This window comes from Thalassophryne amazonica, chromosome 7 (genome assembly GCF_902500255.1).
Source record: "Thalassophryne amazonica chromosome 7, fThaAma1.1, whole genome shotgun sequence".
NCBI lineage: Eukaryota > Metazoa > Chordata > Actinopteri > Batrachoidiformes > Batrachoididae > Thalassophryne > Thalassophryne amazonica.
The window spans coordinates 53008926-53030543 of record NC_047109.1 but is presented as its reverse complement, the minus strand read 5'-3'; the positions used below and the strand labels follow the sequence as shown (position 1 = coordinate 53030543).

The 21618-nt window shown below is 41.0% G+C and overlaps 1 protein-coding gene across 4 annotated transcripts in view; it reads left to right on the top strand.

Moving 5' to 3' along the window:
- Positions 1 to 3038: 3038 nt before the first annotated feature.
- gramd1a (GRAM domain containing 1A) overlaps positions 3039 to 21618 on the top strand; it is a 78448-nt gene continuing 59868 nt past the window's right edge. Inside the window, exons 1-3 of one of the 4 annotated variants that reach the window (XM_034174169.1) lie at positions 3039 to 3283; positions 3638 to 3729; positions 10628 to 11699. In XM_034174169.1, coding sequence (XP_034030060.1) covers positions 11239 to 11699 — 461 coding nt within the window. In that variant the 5' untranslated portion in view covers positions 3039 to 3283; positions 3638 to 3729; positions 10628 to 11238. Of the gene's footprint in view, positions 3284 to 3637; positions 3730 to 4554; positions 4906 to 10627; positions 11700 to 21618 lie in introns of those variants that run through there. The other 3 variants (XM_034174166.1, XM_034174167.1, XM_034174170.1) reach the window with 3 other exon arrangements.

Here is a 21618-nt window from a genome sequence, read left to right as displayed (position 1 = left end):
AAAAAAAGGCTTCAAAACTGGACCTTTAATCTAGGGGTGTTGTGGGGGAGGGGGCACATCCCTGCCCCACGCCCCTATTCCATCTGGATTCGCCCCTGCTTTGGCGTTTGAGCACAAAGAATGGATAACATTTATTTATGCAGAAAACATGACCAGATTTACAGGTAAGAACGTTTTATTGTGTTTTCACATCATGTGGTCCTCAGAAAGAGAGTTTAGGTGCATTTGAGTGGAAAATAGTGTTGGTTGTTGACGCGTCGCGGAGGATCAGCTGTTTTTAGCAGCAGATACGGAGCGGCTCAGCTCAGAATTCTAAATAAAGGAGAAAAAAGCATAAAAATGTCTTTGTAAAGCTCAGTGCAGGTGTGCTGTTGTCACCGCACTTTAAGAGGTGAGGACAAGTCGTAGCTGCTGCAGAAAACCGCGGATGAAAAGAACAGCTCGCTTAAAGTGGGCAGTTCAGTCGAACCCCGACCTCCTGCCCACAGACCGAGTTTAATGCTGCTATCGACCCACAATGCAAAAATAATAGTAACGCACAGTGACTTGGAGAAGTAACTTTAATCTGATTACTGATTTGGAAAGATTAACGCATTAGGTTACTCGTTACTGAAAAAAGTGGTTAGATTAGAGTAACGCAAGTAACGCGTTACTGGCATCACTGTCTGTAACAAACACCATCAGTATGTTTTGCAACAATAAAGTTGCAACGATCTTGACAGAGCTTGTTGCTTTTACCCATCATGAGATGTTTGTGTGACACCTTTTTATAGGCCTTGAATTGGGACTGAACCAATTGATATTAATTTGCACAGACAAGGGGCAGGATTGCTTTCTAATTAGTGATAGATTTCTGCTGGTGTCTTGGCTTTCCATGCCTTTTTGTGCCTCCCTTTCTTCAAGTGTTCAATACATTTTCCCTGTGTCATTTCACATTATTAAGCATCATTTATGGAAATATATGGTTTGATTTCTTTGTATGTATGGCTTACTTGGGTTGTTATCGAAATCTGGTGAAAATGTCATGTCAATGGCACCTGCAGAAATACATTTACTGTGAAAAATGGTGACATGTTCAATACTTATTTTACCTGCTGTAAATGGTGATGCAGCAGACCAAAGTTGCACAGTTCCCTTATCATAGCCACAGATGCTCATAACTCTTTAAGAGTTCATAGATGTCTTGGTGGCTTCCCTCACTCATATCCTCACTCTGTTTTTGAGAACTGCCCACTCCAGACAGATTGACCATAGAGTACCATACAGTTTGTATTTTTAATCATTGAAGGAAATTAAGAAACCCAGCTGTAAAAGTGATGGTTTGTATGAACATTCCTTATATTTAGTTTGTCCAATTACTTATGGGCTCTGACAATGGACAGCCTGTATGAACAAATGGCTGCAATTTCTAAATGATTGTGATTTTTCCTTAAACCCCTTTAATTAAAGCTAAAAGTCTACACTACTTTCACTTACTTACACTTGTTTTATTTCCACTCTGTAGTGATGTACAGAGAGACAACGGTCACTGTCCAAATACTTATGGACCTGAATGTATATAAACTGTCTTTCAGTGTCATGTATGACATGTGCATGTAGTTTTCCTGTGCTACCACAAGGCTAGACGACTCAAGGACACCTATCAGCACTTGCCTGTGTCATCTGGTTATGTCACAGGACAACATTCCGTGACCTTTGGTGCAGCCAATGCAAGCAAACACATGCCTGACAGGCACAGTCACGTGATCCATTGTCCTTGAAGACTGTATGTCTTATTTTCCCAACAGCATTTGTGATATTTTCTTTATATGGCCTGAAATGGGGTAACATCTAATTTGACCTGACGTGTGCGCTGACAGTCAAACCCCCTCCCAGAAAAATAAGAGAAAAAACAAACAAGCAATATTTTCGTGTTATCACGTCAACAGGCTGCATCTACCACGTCAAAGTTTTTGACGGTGTGACTACCATACAACTCGAGGCCTTGAGTTAGTGTAGTTGTTTCGGCCTCGACTTCAACAGCCTTGTTCTTCAGACGAGCAGTGGCTGTCAGATCGATGACAGATTTCCAACTGAACACTGATGGCCAAACAAGAAAATAAAGTTTAGTACTGTCAGTACTCTGAAAATCTGAAGTAACCTAGTGCTTCTGTGTAAATGTGTTTTTCCAAGTTTCTTTTGTTTTACCTCACTGTGCAGGAACAAATTTGAAGCTTTCAATTTTGTCTATTTTTTAAAACTATATTATGGTAAAGAAAGTAACAGACTTTTTCAGATTAAAATATACATGATTAATGTCAGGTCCATAACTAATTGGACAGCGGCACAATTTTTATAAATTTACCTCTGTACACCACCACAATGAAGTAGATATAAAACAATGAAGAACTGGACATCCTTCCCAACTGTAAACGTGATGATGGTATGAAAAATAATCCTTGTATTTATTTGTTCAATTACTTAAGCCACATTTGAGGTACTGTTCATAAAAATTCCTAAATATAACTTACGTGAGGTTTTTAAGAAACTTCCTGAATTACAGACAAAAGTCTACACTCCAAGCACATCTTGATGGTTTCATTTCAGCTCTATTGTGATGTACAGAGGTAAAATTACAAAAAGTGTGCCACTGTCCAAATACTTCTAGAGCTAACTGTATGTGCGCGCACACACACACACACACACACACACACACACACACACACACACACACACACACACACACACACACACACACACACACACACACACACACACACACACACACACACACACACACACACACACACACACAAACAGGACAGTAAATGGTGATTCAGTTATATAAATAGAATCTATATCTTGTGTTGTTAACACACAAGAGGGACCACTTCAAGGAAATGTCATCTGATAAACCCTGTGCATGTGTGTGTTTGTGCACATGTGCCATGTGTTTGCACTGCACCTTTCTGACCCTGTACACGCAAACACGAAGTGAATGACACACCTCCTCTATGTCAGCAATGTTTTTTATTTTTAGCACAGATTGAGTTTCCACAGATTCAGCAGCCAGGAGCGCTTAGCAGCACATCTCCCTTTGTCCCCGGCGCGGTACCTTGTCCCGGCTGCATACGGAACACAAACATACAAGTGGAGCTGGTCAAGTGCTGATGGTGGTAGGTAGTAAAGGGGATTCAGAGGACAGAAGAAAGAAGTACAAACTGCAAAGTCACTGCGATGCTCCGCCATCGATTTGAAAGGATACAGAGGCAGCTGCTGGCTCAGTCCCACAACTGACAGGAAGGTGAATTCATTACACAAAAAGAAGCACAGACCTGGATGATCTATGCTGTTGTATAGCATCCAGGTTTACACATCTTCTTTCTACAACCCTGTTTTATGTGCTACATGCTTTTTGAAACTATGCGTATAGGTTAGGTTGTAGATTTCTGTTTTACAGCCTCAAAAATGGACTTGTGTTCTGATGTTAAAGCGTGGACTCTAAAAAGTAAAGTGCATGCATTAATTCTGTGGAGATGCTCTAACTTCAGATTCTCTGTGTGAACTGTTTAATCCATGTCCATCCAAAGTATAATTTCTTTTCTGTTTGTGCGCATGCATCATCTAAAATTGAAGTTTCATCTTACTGTGTTGGCAGCAACAGACAAAAGTGTCCTAAGGAGAATGAACTCAGCCTCACCCACACACAAAGTCCAGAAAGACCACATGACATGATGCTTCCTAGAAAAGGTGAGCCTGACCATACTGCCTTTGTGTTTCTGAAAAAAAAAAACCCCAAAAACCTCCATCATCATTATATTTTGGTTTTAAAACTGAAGTGCGTTCGATTATTGACTGTAAATCTTTAAAAACACTTCTGAAATTATTTTGTGAGGCGAAAGTTATCAGGTAAACAACCCGCTGCAGTCATCCCTTTTAAACACACGGGGGCGCAACGTGTCCGGTGTCGCGTCAGACAAAAGGACGCTTTAACGTCGTGCTTTATCTGTGATAAAGATATGTGAAAACAGCCAGAAAAAAACCCAAACAAACCAAAACACGTCAATGTCGACATTTATGCCACCAAATATATAAATAAATAAATAGATAGATAAATAAATAAATAAAAGTCTTGTAAAACAGAAGCTCCAGCTTCACGCTACTTTGCAAAAAAAAAAAAAAAAAAAAAAAATACATAAGTAGACACGGAACGTGTAAATATAAAGATACAGTTTCGTTAACTTAACATAAATACCAGACTACTTTCCAATGGCCCTGTGGCGCGTGAACACTGAACAGTTATTTTGCCTGGACTGTACCACAAAGTTCACCGCAGGGGGGGGGGTTGGTTGTTTTGTTTATAATTTTTTTCTCTATGTAACTAATACACTGAGAAATGGTTTATTAAAAACATAGAGTCAAAAAGAAGTAGTATTTGTGTTTTGCTTAAAGAACGTTGTAGCGACTCACGGCGGTGGCTGTGTTGATGAGTGTTTTGACCCCTCTCATACATACTATGGGAAAGGTACGACCGACTGATGTTCCATTTCACTTTTAGACAAAAAAAAAAAAAAGCTCATTGTTACTTTACAGCAGACTGCTGCTAAGCTAAGAACTGTTGTTACTTGTACATTTATTTTGCAGACTATTATATAGTCTCGGTGTTTTTAAACTGAAAATGGCAGGCGTCGGAGTGATACTTTTTCTGATGGAAATGGTAGCATGTTAGCCAGCTTCTACAGTGAGCTGTTTTCAGAGGTCAGGGGGGAGCTAACTGTTAGCTGTAGCCGGTTTGTCTGAGAATACAAGGATGCTGATGTGTTCCTGTGAAAAAGTGGATTTTAACATTACTTCTCGCACAGTCGCTCGGATAGTTTTTGAGGCCGAGCAGGACAACAGAAACGGAGTGAACTCATCCAATGGGAGGTAGGAGCCCCAGAAACTTTAGTGGTTCTGTAATGTTCAACAGCTACATGAGTCCTAAACAATGTCTGTGGTATCACAGGCAGGATCACCTGTTCCTGGAAACTTCTTTAAACAGGTGTTTGTGTCACTGCGGATGTGGTGGTCGGTGTACTTCTGAGCAGCTGGGGGTGACGTGTTAGTGTTTTAAAGTGGTACATTTCTGTTCTGGGTGAAATGTGTGTTTTAATGGCAAAAAGATCATGTTTGTTTTAATGGCAAAAAGATCATGTTTGTTTTGAAGTCTGCACGGGGCTTATGATGACATTGATTACTCTGGACAAACACATCTCTGCCAAGATTGCTCTTCTTCAAACACATGACAAGCAAATAGTGTCTATGACGGGTAGGCAACCTGTTCCAGAAAGAGCCATGAGGGTGCAGGTTTTCTTTGCAGCCACTGACTCCACCAGGTGATTTCACTGATTAACTGATTCCATCTGCTCAAAGTGATATTAATCAGTAAAATCACCTGGTGGAGTCAGTGGCTGCAAAGAAAACCTGCACCCTCATGGCTCTTTCTGGAACAGGTTGCCTATCCCTGGTCTATGAGCTCGATGTTACTGCTTTTAAACGCAAACAATGTCACGACGTGAAGCTTTCCTGTTCGAGGATACATCTGCAGTGGGGTTTTATGTAATTATGACCTTGGTGTCATGTTAGACCTTGCTGGATTCGTGAACCGTGTACTTTGAAAGGGTGTGTTGTATTGCCTGCTGCACGGGCTGTTATAATGTATACAGGTTTTTCAAGGCAGGTTTTTGTAATTATTTACACTTGGGCATTTAGATGAAATGCCACCATTGTGCCAAATGATCAGCTAGTACTTCACTTGCATGAATATCAAAATTAAAAGTTATGATGTCTTTTGTTGTCTCTAACCTCACAGCATGTGTTCTTAGCCTTAAGTTTATTTAAGTTCTTGGTCAGTTTTAAACAAGGCTGTGGCTATTCGAACGGCGGCCGTGTCCATAACTGTCATTTGGCTATTCGCACGGCAAGACTCTGGTGGCAAAACTTGGAAGTACTTGTATAAACAAACATACTGCATTCAAGATGTCATGACTCCTTTAATATTTTTCGATTTTGATGATTTTTTTATTCGGCTGTGTCCATAACTCTCATTTCAGTATTTGCACAGCAAGACACTGGTGGCAAAACTTGGAACTACTTATATAAACAAACATACTGCATTCAAGATGTCTTAACTCCTTTAATATTTTTAGAATGTGTTTTTTTCTCTGTTTAAGGTGCAGCTCCATCCAGAGATGGGAGTTGTTTGTGTTGGCGACCCTCCTGTCCTGTGCACCAACAGCAATTCTTGTATATTTGTCCGTGAATTGTTCTGGGAATTATTTCTGTAATTTATGTTTGTAGCATGGCCCAAGCAGAGGGTCACCCCTTTGAGTCTGGTCTGCTTGAGGTTTCTTCCTCAGAGGGAGTTTTTCCTTACCACTGTTGCTCTGGGGGTTGGTAAGGTTAGACCTTACCTGTGTGAAGCGCCTTGAGGCAACTCTGTTGTGATTTGGCGCTATATAAAAGAAAATAAATTGAAATTGAATTGAGAATTTGATTTTTTTTTTTTTTAATTCTCCCGTGTCCATAACTCTCATTTCAGTATTCGCACGGCAAGACTGGTGGCAAAAGGCCGACCCTATTCGAATGGCGGCCGTGTCCATAACTCTCATTTAATGCAGTATGTTTGTTTATACAAGTAGTTCCAAGTTTTACCATCAGAGTCTTGTCGTGCGAATAGTGAAATGAGAGTTATGGACACGGCGGCTGTGCAGATAGTCACTTTCTTTAAACAATATTGAAGAGACGCTTGCAGAAAAAGTTCTCTTTCTTCTCTCTGATCAGAGCAATTACAATGAGAAAAAAAACCCATGACTTTTCCCTTTATCATTTGATGGAAAAGGCCAGCCATTTGGTGGGAAAGGCAAAGCCAGTGTGTGGAGCGCCGCTCTGTGCAATCGCTTCAGCCAGCACGTGTGCGTGAATGGAAGGTTTTCTGTCTTCTCTCTGTTCGGAGCAATTACAATGGGAAACAAAAACATGACTTTCCCTTTGGCTTTGGTTGTGCCTTTTCCACCCAAATGGTTGGGCTTTTCCACCAGATGATAAATACAGTGTTCACAGATGCACGTATTTGGATGTGGATGCGTGCTGCCTTTGATGCACATGTGAATGTCTGTCTGCCTGTTTTGACACCTTTGGCTGGTGGAAAAAAGTCTTCCCCTTTGCTGGTGGAAATGCATGACATCACAAATGAAAAATCACCAACCCCACATAGGTGCAGATGTCACTTAGATTGAGAAGAGAAAAAAAAGCCTCCATGAGCCCAATGCTGTCGCTGAATGAACAACAGGAGGAAGTGTCAGGCCTGTAATTAGGGCTGCAGCTATCGATTATTGTAGTAATCGAGTATTCTATCGATTATTCTGGCGATTAATTGAGTAATTGGATAAAAAGTACTTTTGCGTTTTAAAACATTAACAGTCCAGGGCTCTCCCTAAGTAATGGCACAGTGTCACTGTGTCACCACGGAGACTGTCAAATTTAGTGTATCCCTTTGTGTTTTTCTGGGTAATTTTTTTTTTTTTTTTTTTACGTCTTTACAAGTTTTGGATCTTTCCTGGTGTCAGGAACTCAGTCAAAGTCTAGACATTTTGCTGAAATGGTGATGGGATGTGGTTTTTTGTTTTCCCCAACTTGTAAAATTTAACCATTTTTATTTTATTTATTAAGGTGGTGGACTGGGTCCCTGCATGAATTTCTTTTTAACACTCCCTCTGCGATTCAGCCAATGCATTTCATTTTCTGCTGGAGGTTGAACATGCAGCCTCGCAGTCACTGTTTATGTATTATTATTATTATTTTATTTGAGTTCCCGTGTTTGTGGAGCATTGTGTGTTGCCCCAAAAAAAGCGAAAATTAAAAAGCGAAACACTCATTGCGAGTCACACATAAGAAAGTGCGGACTTCTTCCAGAGACTGTGGCCGGGGCGGAGCTGTGTGAGGGCAGTGCTGAGCTGCTCACACCGGGCGGAGAGAGACAGCAGCCGTCCGCCGCGCGTAGACCAGCCAGCGGACGAAACTGTTTAAAAAAAAAACAACAAAAAAACTGCTTTGCTTTAAATGCACAGTAAGCTATTTCAGATGATCAGCGTGGCCTGTCTTTTTCCTAAAAGGCTTTATTTCACTCTGTTTGTCACGTTGGAAAACTATAGCTTTTGTGCTAATTTGATTAGCGCTTGCTCTACTTCTTCTTCTGTTTGTTTTTCTGGGGGCATTACAGCGCCACACACAGGCCTGGCATATGTACTACAACATTAAACGAAGCTTCGAGGCACAGAATTTGCCTCGAACATGGCTGCTGGGATAGGCTCCAGCCCCCCGCGACCCTTAAATGGACTAAGCGGTAGAAGATGAATGAATTACTCGAATTACTCGACTAATCGTTTCAGCCCTACCTGTAATGCTCAACACAAGAAGGACCTCTCGATGGACTGGAATTGTTTTTCTGAGTGGCACAAATATAATTTGTGTGGCATCTTTTTGCATGTAAATAGTTGTACAAAAAACACCTGAAGCATTTTTTTTTTTGCATTTTAATATAAATAGTTGTATATAACTTTGTTTATATACAAATTTGTACATATGTTTTTGAAATTTACAATTTATATTTGCATTCTGACTTATAAAATAGTTTCTTAAACGTATTTATGGTTTTCACAGTAAAAAAACACTTTTTTTTTCCTATTCGGATTTTATGTTTTTGTGTCAATTTAGGTTCACTGTGTTAATGCAGTATGTCAGAATGAAAGAAAAACTATAAAGTCACAAACAGTTTTTTAAGGTAAATTATGAAGGTAAAACCAAAAGTAGTCAAAAGCACCCAATTATACCCTGGACTCCAGAGGGTTAATGCCAGTGGTTACAGGCATTTTTCACCTCTTCAGCATTCTGCCATCGTCCATTATGAGCGGGAGACTCTGGTATGCTCGGTGAGAAACTTCATAATACAAAAATAAACTTTTTTTTTTCCTTGTTGTTACCGCCTGATCTGAGGTTAGAGACGTGGGACTGTGACACTTTGAAACATTTTGAGATGACGCTGCTTCACAAGATCTCACAGGAAAATGACGGTACTGAGGACAAAGACGCCGCATGACTGCAAATATACAAATTTTGATAAATTTAAGTAAAATTACCAAAGAAAACAGAGGGAGAACACTCCAAATTTGAAAATCATCATAACTGTGCTGAAATCATAGCACGATTGCTCAGCGGCATTATTCCATTGCTTAGGGAGAACCCTGGCCTTATGGTCCTCACTTTGCAATAATTTATGATGGTGGGAAGGTTTAGCAAGTTTAACAAGTAGTATTTCACATAATAATGGGGTCATTCCATGTCAATTCAACGAGGGCCTCACGCACTTTGTCTCAGATTTTCTCCAAATTTTAATCAAATATTTCCAGAAGTTTATGTATGCTCATATGGAAAATATTACATTGACTATTGCAAGCATCCATGTTTGAGACACTGAAGCATACTATTACACTCAAAGAAGCCTTTCTATTTCTTGGCTCCTTAATGCCAGCTATACTGGCTATGAAATATGTAAATTTGGCATATCTGTGGTAAACAGATATATTCGTGAGTGCACAAATTAGCCATAATTGGATGATTAAATTAACCAGGAAGGAGTTTCATAAAGAAGTAGATATCAATATGCCAGGGGTGGTGGCCAAGTGGTTAATGCGCTTGGATTCAGTGCAGAAGGTTCTGGGTTCAAATCCCATCCCTGCCACATTTCTCCATGTAATGTGGAGTTGCGTCAGGAAGGGCATCTGGTGTAAAACCTGTGCCAATTCAACATGCAGATCCACCTTGGATTTGCTGTGGCGACCCCGAGTGCAAACAAGGGAGCAGCCGAAGGGACTTACTTACCTTAAAGTAGATATCAATGCCTTCAAAATGGAATCAGTTTGAAGAGTTTTATTTACTGCTCACATGAGCTTTTCTTTTAATAAAATTCAACCACAAAATGTTTTTTTTTTTTTCAGATGTCAGAGGTTTCTCCCACAATAACTGTTTACCACAGATATGCCAAATTTACATATTTCATAGCCAGTATAGCTAAGAGCCAAGAAATGGAGAGGCTTCTTGGAGTGTAATGGTATGTTCAGTGTCTCAAACATGGATGCTCGCAAAAGTCAGTGTAATATTTTCCATAGTTTGAGCATACATAAACTTCACATTTTAGTTTCAATGTCTGTTGTTTGACTATAGTCCAAGTCTGGGTGTCCATGACAACTGCCACAGAAATTTTCATGCTTCTAAGTCCATTATTTGCTGAGATATTCTACCTTGAACATGGCTTCAGAAATGACAGCCATAATTTTTGCCTAAAAAAAATGTCAGACTCCATGCACACTAAATTGGCCATATCTCAGAAACTACTTGGCCTACAGGTCTCAAACTTCAGATTTGTTGTTCTGAATAGTCTGGGAATATTTGATTAAAATTTAAAGAAAATCTGAGACAAAGTGAGTGAGGCCCCTCAAATACTCTTTGAATTGACATGGAATGACCCAATGTGTTACTGTGGTGGTGGTGGTGGCAGATAGAAGTAGATCTGCATTTTGAATGCAAAGTTTCTGCTTTTTTCACTTCCCAGGTAGCTACAGCCAGACATTGATCTTTGTGCCTGAGCCCAACTCTTGCAAAGATGAGCCTCATTGTGCAAACGCAAGTCTAATGTCTGCCAAATGGAAGAAGGAGTTATTCTGAAGAAAAGTTGACACAATCTAAGTGATGCAGTGGAGGAAGTGTTGAGGCACGCAACAGGCAAAAAGAGATGATCAAGCATCTTTCACAGTGTTAGACCAACACCCATACAAACTGGAAGAGAATTTCCCGCAGAACGTCTTCACTGATCAGCATCACCTCAGCTCACTTCGCAATCTTCTTTACTGCAAAGGGACACCCACACAGCTGCCACTGTAAAATGTTCTGTGGCTTTATCTCAAATGGAAAAATGTAACTGCTTGATGTGATGTTTCTTGAGATGAGCACATATCCGGGAAATGGTTTATGGTCTATGATCATAGTTCATCTTACTTAAAGTTCAGAACTAACTTGCTTGGAACTAGTTAGCCATTTAGTTTCTAGACTGTATTAAGAACAGCTTGAGCATCTCAGTGAGTCATGATCAGAGATAACTGTCTCTTTTGAGGCTGCTGAAGTGAGTGAAACTGAACAAATTGTTTGTGACCTCCGAAGAAGACAATGTCCTCTCCTGTGGGAATAGAAAGTAACAGTCTGGCTCAACCCATCCCAACACTGACAGTGCTGCCACCATCCTCAGACACGGAGTCCTGGTCTCAGTCGCCAAGCCCCAGACTATCCCGGTCCACCCGCCAAAGTCAGTCCCACCGTAGGAAGACCAGATTCAACAAATGGTATGATGAAGAAGAGAGAAGTTGTTCTCCTAAACTGCAGTGGGATGAGACACCAGAAATTTTAATAGCAGAGGCTGTGGAGACGTGTATTCAACAGTGGAGCTCCTCACCCTCCCTCTCACTGGTTGCTCAGGAGGAGAGCGGAGAGTCAGGCCAGGACATTCCTCCACAGGACCTCCTACTGCCGCCTCAAACTCGTGCCTGGTCTCGTAGCCCATCTCCCAGCCGGCGCTCCCGTTGGTTCCTCAGGAGCTTTCTCGGCAAAGACTCTGATTGGGACAGCTGCAGGTTAGTGGGCAGGATTCATTCAAAAGAATCAACAAATAATAAAAAAGGGTGTACCCCGCCTAATGCCCTATGACTGCTGGGAAGACCCCCCCCCCCCCCCCCCGTCACCCTTAATTGGAGTAAGACGTCGAAGATGAGTGAGTGATATATATATATTTTAGGGGTGCAACGTTGCACAAAAATCACGGTTCGATACGTACCTTGGTTTTGAGGTCACGGTTCAGTTCATTTTTGGTACAGTATGGGAACAAAATGCAAAACCTAAATTTGCTTGTTTTTTTAAACCAACAATTTATTGTAACATTATACAAACAGGAAAATATAATAATTGCAAAGTGCTGCCTGGTAATATGTTAAATAAATTGTTCTCAAATAAACAACAAATATGTCAGTTGATGCTGTCAACTGATTTCCTGAAAGCTGCACTCCTCTTGCAGTGTGAATTCACACAGTGTAAATATAAGGTCTTACCTGTGTGTTTTAGTGAAGAAAAGTCGCTCTGCAGCACTTTGCGCCGTCAGATCAGTTAGTGGAGTGGAGCCCCCCCTTTCCCCAACTATTCTGTCTTGTCGCAACAAGTTGAAAAAGTCACAGCGCCTCAATAACGTCTCATTTACCACAGCCTCCATGTGATCCTGACTGCACACGTGATGAAATCTCACGATAAAGTTATAAAATTACTCAGTTCTCCGTGTGGAGCAGGGATATGTACACGCATGCTGGATGATGTGCGCGTCAATATTTATATGTAATACTTAAGGGGATAAAAAGCATTTACGGCACGTATTTAATTAAAAGTTAAAACATCTTTCTGTGTAAATATCTCATGTTACAAGGTGGGGACCCACGGCTTATTTATGTACAAGTTCTTTTTTTCTTTTTAAAATTGGTGGGTGTGGCTAATCTTCAGGTGCGCTTTATAGTCCAGAAATTACGGCAACACACGCAATGCGAACTCACCTGTACACAGTCCTGTACCAAACCAAATGTCCCGTACCGAAACGGTTCAATACAAATACATGTATCGTTACACCCTTAGTGTGTGTGTGTGTGTGTGTGTGTGTGTGTGACACACGAGGTCTGTTAGAAAAGTATCCGACGTTTTTATTTTTAGCAAAAACCTGATGGATTTGAATCACGTGTGCTTGTATGAACCAACCTTGAACCTTTGTACGCATGCGTGAATTTTTTGTGGAGCAGGGATACATACACGCATGCTGGATGAGGTGCGCGTCAATATTTACGAGGTCTGTCCAAAAAGTAACAGACCTTTTTATTTTTTTCAAAAACTATATGGATTTGAATCACGTGTGATTGCCAAGCTTGAACCTTCGTGCGCATGCATGAGTTTTTTTACGCCTGTCGGTTGCGTCATTCGCCTGTGAGCAGGCTTTGTGTGAGCACTGGTCCACCCCCCCTTGTCGGATTTTTATTGCGAATAAATGTCTGAACGATTTGGAGCTTTGCTGCATCATTTTTTTTTCCAGAAACTGTGAGAGACCTCCAGGTGGACACCATTCGGAAAATTAATATGGCTTTCAGGGACGATTGTATGGGGATTACACAGATTAAGGAGTGCTCCAGCCGGTTTAAAGACCGCCCACAGCTGCTGAGAGTGCGCCGCGCTCCGAGCGCCGATCGACAGGCTCAAACCCTGCTGAAACAACCAGATCATTTCCAACGTGAAGGCTTTGTTGATCCGGGACGTCCTCTGACTTTCACAAAAAGGCAGAAGGCATGGACATCAGCACTTTTTCGGCACATTCTACTGTTACAGGAGTTTTTTTCATGGAAAACGAAGCGGAGGATTGCGCCACCGTGCCGCTCATGGCGCGGGACAAAACAACCTCCGTGTTGGTCTCACAGGACGGCTTTCAGATGGCTTCCGGTTGCTTCCGGTTGCAACGCGCGGAATTCCTCCCCTCCTCTTTCCATGACAAAAACTCCTGTAACAGTGGAATGTGCCGTTCATTTCTAAACTGTACGCTGTCTTGATCCGGTATGTCATCTGACTAGCACAGGAATTGCGGAAGACGTGGAGATCAGCACTTTTTCGGCACATTGAGACAGACGTGCGGAGGAATTCCGTGTGTCAGGACGGAGCCGCATGGCGCAAAGCAACGCCGTGATGAAGCCTCACAGGACATGTTGGGGCATGTCCAGCTCATGCTCAATTTCTCGGATATTCACACGACTGAAAAGCAACCGGAAGCCGTCTGAAAGCCGTCCTGTGAGACCAACACAGAGGTGGTTTTGTCCCGCGCCATGAGCGGCACGTTGGGGCATTCCTCCGCTTCCTTTTCCATGAAAAAAAACTCCTGTAACAGCAGAATGTGCTGAAAAAGTGCTGATGTCCACGCCTTCTGCCTTTTTGTGAAAGTCAGACGACGTCCCGGATCAACAAAGCCTTCACATTGGAAATGATCTGGTTGTTTCAGCAGGGTTTGAGCCTGTCGATCGGCGCTCGGAGTGCGCCGTGCTCTCAGCAGCTGTGGGTGGTCTTTAAACCGGCTGGAGCACTCCTTAATCTGTGTAATCCCCATAAAATCATCCCTGAAAGCCATATTAATTTTCCGAATGGTTACCACCGGGAGGTCTCTCACAGTTTCTGGAAAAAATTAATGCAGCAAAGCTCCAAATCATTCAGACATTTATTCGCAATAAAAATCCGACGAGAGGGGTGGACCACTGCTCACCCAAAGCCTGCTCACAGGCGAATGACTCAACCGACAGGCCTGAAAAAACTCACGCATGCGCACGAAGGTTCAAGCTTGGCTGATGCAATCACGTCATTCAAATCCATATGGTTTTTGCAAAAAATAAAAAGGTCCGATACTTTTTGGACAGACCTCGTATGTGTAACACTTCAGGGGAAGTCTCACAGGACATGCTGTGACATGCCCACCTCTTCCACAATTTCTCGGATAGTCACACGATTGAAAAGCCACCGAAAGCCGTCTGAATCTTCCGAATGGTTTCCACCTGGCTGTCGCCCAGTTTCTGGCAAAATTTGATACAGTAGCGCTGCGCCAGTCGTTCCTCCATTGTCCTTGCAGTGAAAATCCGATGAGAGCACAACACATGTCCTCACACAAAGGCTGCTTGCCAGCAAATGACGCAATCGACAGGCATGAAAAAATTCACGCATGCGCATGAAGGTTCAAGGTTGGCTCATGCAAGCACACGTGATTCAAATTCATCAGGTTTTTGCAAAAAATAAAAAGGTCGGATACTTTTTTAACAGACCTCGTATGTATATGTGTGTGTGTGTGTGTGTATATATATGTGTATGTATATATATATATATATATATGTGTATGTATATATATATATATATATATATATATATATATGTATATATATATATATATATATATATATATATATATATATATATATATATAAAATGCTTTGTTTTTAGGAGAGCTCTCACTTATCTTTCAGCAGCAGCACCACATATGTTTCAGTAGCTTTAAACAGGCCGTCCACTCTGTCAGCACTGTGTTTGACTGTCCCATGGGGACTGTTGGCTGCTGGCTCTATAATACCACAGTCTATTTGTATTCAGGAGTAGAGACTTTCCTGCAATGAGAGGTTGGAGTAAAGTGGCCTGTCATTTGTGTATTTAGGTGGGGGTTGGAAAAGGTCTTACATTTGACAGAGATTTGCACTCTGATGCCTCTGTTAAATGCCAGACACTGTCAGCTGTTTTGGAACATGGTCGAGTTAATTAGCTGATGGCTAATACTACAGAGGACATACACTAATAAAATCCTGATTTATGCAACTGCATGTTGTCAGACAAAATGCAGGCCAACAATAAGGTAGTAGAATTTGAAATGCCCATCCTAGCTTGTATCCATAAGGCCTCATTAAAAAAAAAATATTAGTTTATCATCCTTGACATCAGATAAAAATGGTTTCTTCTTCTTAGAAACGGCTCCATATTTCGGCTCCTCATTTCAAACCTGAAAAACGACACATACATCACCTGCATACCAAGTGAGGAACTGAAAATATCAGCTGTTTGTAAAATAAATCGTATTTCCATGTCGAATACAGTCAGTGTACTGCATGTGAGTAGCGTGATAAAGATCACACTATGTATGAGTGAGACGGTTGTCAATGAAGGCATGTGGATGAAGAGGATGAAAAGCTGGACTCGATTTTTCACTGGAGTGACGAAAGCAGACGGCAGTCTGTACACAAAGTCAGTGCACAGCGTCACGGACTACATCGCCAGAATTTTTTTTGCAAGTTGACTGAGAACAATTTTGGACTCCTATTTAAAGTTCGTTTTGGATTGTTGATGTCAAAGCACAAATAGTTCGTTTTGGATTGTTGATGTCAAAGCACCAGTGACACACACCAAAATGTAAGTCCATTTTCTGTTGTTTCTAAATTAATACCAAATGACAAGGATCTATTTTCACTGTTATGTAAAATAAATAATGAATGTTATTGTCATTCTCTCAATGGAACGGATATTTCATGAGGTGAAAGATGGAACGTAGCATTCAACGAATGTAGTATTACCATACCGTAATGAAACGTACCATTCAATGAGGCGAAGCCGAGTACCACTGAACTCATAAACATTCATTTGTATATTATTTAATTCATTTTAAGACACTATCACTTGTTACAAAAGCACAAAAGCACAATTTTTTTCACACAGCTTGTATTGTCACGATACAAGCAGTGTGAAAAGACTCTTATCCGGGTTGGAAAAATTGACCTGAACTAACAAAGAATTGAATTTTTTGAGATTTTTTTTTGGTGGCTAAACAGACCTGAAAATGTACCAGAATGCATCTGAGAGTTCAAATTTTTAATCTATAGGCTTTTAGATCAGGTGTCTCCTTTAAATAAATGACAGCGGGGTTATGTAAACCATCAACAAAGAAAGTGAGACTCTGCTGTAGCTCCGGGGGGGTGGTGCTCGGTCAGCCGCAAGGAGAAAGGGTGTGGTTTGTGTGCACCATTTATCCTTTCTCTGAAGGATGACATCACCTTCAGCCAATAGGAGTGAGCTCTTCGTCTGATGATGTAACGTGAGTCCTGAGAGGAGGGTCCGGCCCACGCTGCAGCGTGCTGACAGTGTGGGATGTAAGGGGTGACTGCTCAATATAAAGCACTGTATCGTCTTCATTACCAGTTCAACCAGCAATACTTTCAACATCAGGCTTGAGTTACACAGTCTCCCACAGTGGTGATTTGCAAGACTGTTACAAACAACAGTTCTCAGAAAAATGATTTACAAATATATGCCTACTCATTACATAAGTATTTGGACAGTGAGACAAGTTTTGTCATTTTGCCTCTGTATACCAACACAACAGAGTCAAAATGAGGCAGTGAAAATATGGGTGTACTGTTGACTTTTCAGCTTTAAATCAAGGGGTTTCAGAAGTTTTTCTAAACTGGGAAATCGGGGCCCTGCGCCCCCTTGCAAAAATTCTGATTTTACTTATTTATTTTAAAGCGTTATTCCTAACATACAGCCTTTACCTCTGCGACCAATCCTTCCGTAAATAGATAAACATTGATGCCAGGAAATATTAAGCCTGTTCGTGATAAACAGTGTATTTTTCCTGTTAAATAGCAACATTAGCATCAGTTTATTTGAAGCACCATAATGATAGTTGATATAAATTCTGTACTTGTGTAGAGAACCATTCCAGTGAAGATTATTTTTTTGTTCATGTGTTCCCCCCAGCAGGTTCCCAAACTGCATGTTTTCTGTTATACATTGTTCTGTGTCGATGATAACTTGCTCATTTGAGTTACTTGCCCTTACTTACTGAGTCACTATACTGGGGATGGGTTTCGAAAACCGGTTCCTGTTAAGAAATTATTCGATCCACCGACATTAATAGTCTTTTTGCTTAACGATTCCCTTATCAGTTCTTCAGTTCACATTACACCGGAGCTCGCTGGTGGTCGGAGATGGCTCCAACCACTCACTCAAGCATGCTCCGCTGAGGAAACGAGATTAGTTACACAATCAATAGGTCAGAGTCTGACGATTTACCAAGACTGACAACAAATATAATTAAATACTTTTATGCATTTTTTTTTTTTTTTTTTTTTTTTTTGTGGTTTCTTGAGGCATTTTGTGAATGCAGAAATGCGCTCTGACCTCAAAACGTGATATAAATGAAACACACTTGTCTTGTGCTGTGGTGTTTAATGGCAGCCGGCATTCATATTGTTGCATTGCTACCACCTTCTGCATCAGTCCTTTATAGCAGCACTAAAGCCTCTCGAGCCCAGTGTCTTTCAAGTATTTAAAAAGCCAACACTTACCCCTCCCACTTTAATTTAATCTTTATTTAACCCGGATAGTCCAGTTGAGATCAAGATCTCTCTTACAAGGGAGACTTGGACATTAAGTTTCCAATTCACCTAACCTGCTGAGCCTATGTCTAAAATACTTCCAGCAGAAACTTCTTTGAGGCCTAATGTTATAAATTTTGAGAGAAGCTCTTGCCTTTCTCTGGAATATTTATTACAATACACGAGGACATCCCTAATCACTATAACAGTAATAATAATACTAATGCCTTGGATTTATAGACCGCTTTTCAAGACACCCAAAGTGCTTCAAAAGTTGCATTATTCATTCACTCGCACATTCAAACACATTGGTGGTGGTAAGCTGCTAGTGTAGCCCCAGCTGTCCTAAATAAGATCTTGCCAACTCCTGGATGAACCTGTCCCAGAGATCTAGGATCCATTGACCATGTACAGATTTTATTTATTTTTATTTATGTCCGGAAATCAAGGATCCAGTCATCAATTTCATATTTATTTACTTTAAGACTCAATACAATGTTGCTGACATAGGAAACCTGTAAAGCTACAAAAATAGAATAACACTAACAACCCTGTTAAGCTAACGTGAATGACAATAACAACATATAGGACCTCAAAACCCCGAACGCCCATGGTGCATTGCAGCACAATGTCCATTGTTTACTGGTTAGCTAAAATTGCTAATTTCTCAAAAAATATTTGTCCTATCAACTTTTTGCTTCTGACTCTCCGCCTACAGTCACATTAGCTACAAGTGACAGCAAGAGACAGAGGCAAAGCAACGAGCTCCAGTCAGTCAGACACAACAGCTGCTAATCAATATGCTGCCAGCTAGGTGAGGTAAAATAGACAAGAAGTCTATTTTATGCAAATGCCGAGCAAAGCAACACGGTGACTGCCAATCAGAGTAAAAAGCTACATGACATCCGGTGGTTGCTCACTCGAACAAAATAATCTAAGATGGCAGAATATTCTCCCAAACAGCTGTATTTCTATAAATCTATTTGCCATTTTTCCTGTATTTTGTAAAGGTTTGCAATAAATAAACACTTCTAACTCTAAAAATGCCGTCTTTGTAACGTGATATTACCCCTGAAGTGATTTACAAAACATCTTACCGAAATTTTTGCATGTTAACTACCAATGCAGGAACATCACTGTGAAAGGTGTTGGGCTGAAAGAAATCAAGCAAACTTTGATTCCATTAAGTAGTCAATTATGTTGAAAAACTCATAGTGACAGTGTCGAGTTTTCCCCTCCTATATAAGCTATCTTTTTTTATCATTAAAATTTTATTAGATTTTCATAATTATCAAAATTTAAAACAATATCCTTGAACAAAGAAAGGAGGAAAAAAAGGCAAATTACAGAACAGGCAGTGTCGGTCACAAACTATCAAAAAGTAGAGGTTATACTGTAGGGAATGTGGTCACTGAGTGTAGGACATTTCACCAATTTTCACATACTTACATTATTTCTTCTATACACATATTATTTAAAACTTTCCCATTGTTCATCAACCTCCGTATTGCCCCCATTCAATCTCGTCAGCATTTTTTCATATGCAGCTGTTTCCATCATTTGAACTTTCCAAATAGCCAGTGTGGGAGTTTGTGGTTCCTTCCAACATCTTAAGCCGGGTTCACACGGCAGGATAATTAGGCCGATATCGGACCCGATCTTCCCCTTCCGACAATCTTAAGGACGCCCCGACAATCGTGATGACGTCAAAGATAATCTCATCAGATATTCCTGCTGTGTGTGGTGTGTTCAGAGCGCTCTGATCTGCTCGGAAGGGCGTCAGGAGCGCTCCGATTGCAAATCGGGGATATTCAACATGTTGGATTTTTTTGGCCCGATATCGCAGCGTGTGTTGTGTCCTCCGACCACAAACGAGCACACAGCCTGCTGAATGTGACGTGCAGCCAATCAGAAAGCGAGGTGACAGACGTACGGAGCGGAAAATAAAATCAAAACAGCTGTTCTGACTTACCAGAAAGTCTGGTTTCGCGCTGTCTCTACTCCTTTAAGTAACACCTTTGCTTTTTCTTTTTGTATTTTTTTCCCCTCTTTTAAATAGTCCACAAAGTACCTCCGTTTCTTTACTCTGAAGTCACGTTTAATCTCGAGAGATTTTGCGAGATTTCCTGTCTGAGCTGTGAATGTCCGTGTGTGAAATCTGTTCGTGTGTGGTGTTGCTGTCCTTACCGTGTGGCTGAACACCACACACTGTACAACCAAACCTGTTAGATCTATGATTTTTTTTATCTTCACGTGTGTTGTCTCTCAGGTTTTGGAAACCTAAAGATAATTTTAAGATCCTGCCGTGTGAACCAGGCTTTAGGATCAGATGTGCACAGGTTAATAGGCCAGCTTTCAATATTCAGCATTTACATTTATTTAAGTGTGGCACTACTATTCTGCCTCCTAGGAGGCACAGTCTCAGTGACCTTGGGAGTTTATAGTTCACCCAGTTTCGTTTCTGTGAAGGCTCTCAGTTGTCCAGGTGGTTTCCATAGTAGAGAAGCTTGACTCTTTGACTGGACTGGGTTGCTTGACGCGAGGACGTTTCGCTTCAAATTGCAGAAGCTTCCTCAGCTAAAATTCTTGCTCTGGTAGTCTGACTTCTGTCTTGACCCTTGTAGAGAAGAACAAACAGAAGCCACAAAAGCTGAAATTTTAAACCTAACCAGACCCCTCCTACCGAGAGGCAGACTGCTACTGGCTAGTGACTAAACAGTTGCTTTAATTAGCACCTAATGTGCTCTAGTTAGCACCCTCCTAATGCCAGGGTAGCTGTCCCTGCTAATGATGGGACTACCAGAGCAAGAATTTTAGCTGAGGAAGATTCTGCGATTTGAAGCAAAACGTCATCGCGTCAAGCAACCCAGTCCAGTCGAAGATTCAAGCTTCTCTACTATTCAACCAGTTTCCTAAATAGTCCAAAATGATTTCCCACAGAGGAAAAACCTTTGGACATTTAAACATTGCATGCATATGTGCCACATTCTCCCTTACATTTCCAGCATAAATCGCCCCCCATTAGTTTCATTTTATACAGTCTTGTTGGAGTATAATAATATCTGTGTATTATTTTGTATTGAATAACTTTACTGCTGGCTTCTCTGATGTACTCCTCAGTGTTGGAAAGAATCCCTTCCCATGTTTTTTCATCCAGTGTACAATTCAAGTCTTTTTCCCATTTTTTCTTTAAATAACCACAGCCCTGGTTAGTCTTCCACAGGCATATCTCATACCACTTAGATGCGTTTTGGGATATTGGTGGCAGTTGTAACAAACACCTGATTATATGTATATCTCTATTTACAGAGACCTTTTCTTTAATGCAATGTGTAATCTGTAAGTACGAGGTCTGTCAATAAAGTATAGGTCCTTTTTATTTTTTTCAAAAACTATATGGATTTCATTCATATGTTTTTACGTCAGACATGCTTGAACCCTCGTGCGCATGCGTGAGTTTTTCCACGCCTGTCGGTGACGTCATTCGCCTGTGAGCACTCCTTGTGGGAGGAGTCGTCCAGTCCCTTGTCGGAATTCCTTTGTCTGAGAAGTTGCTGAGAGACTGGCGCTTTGTTTGATC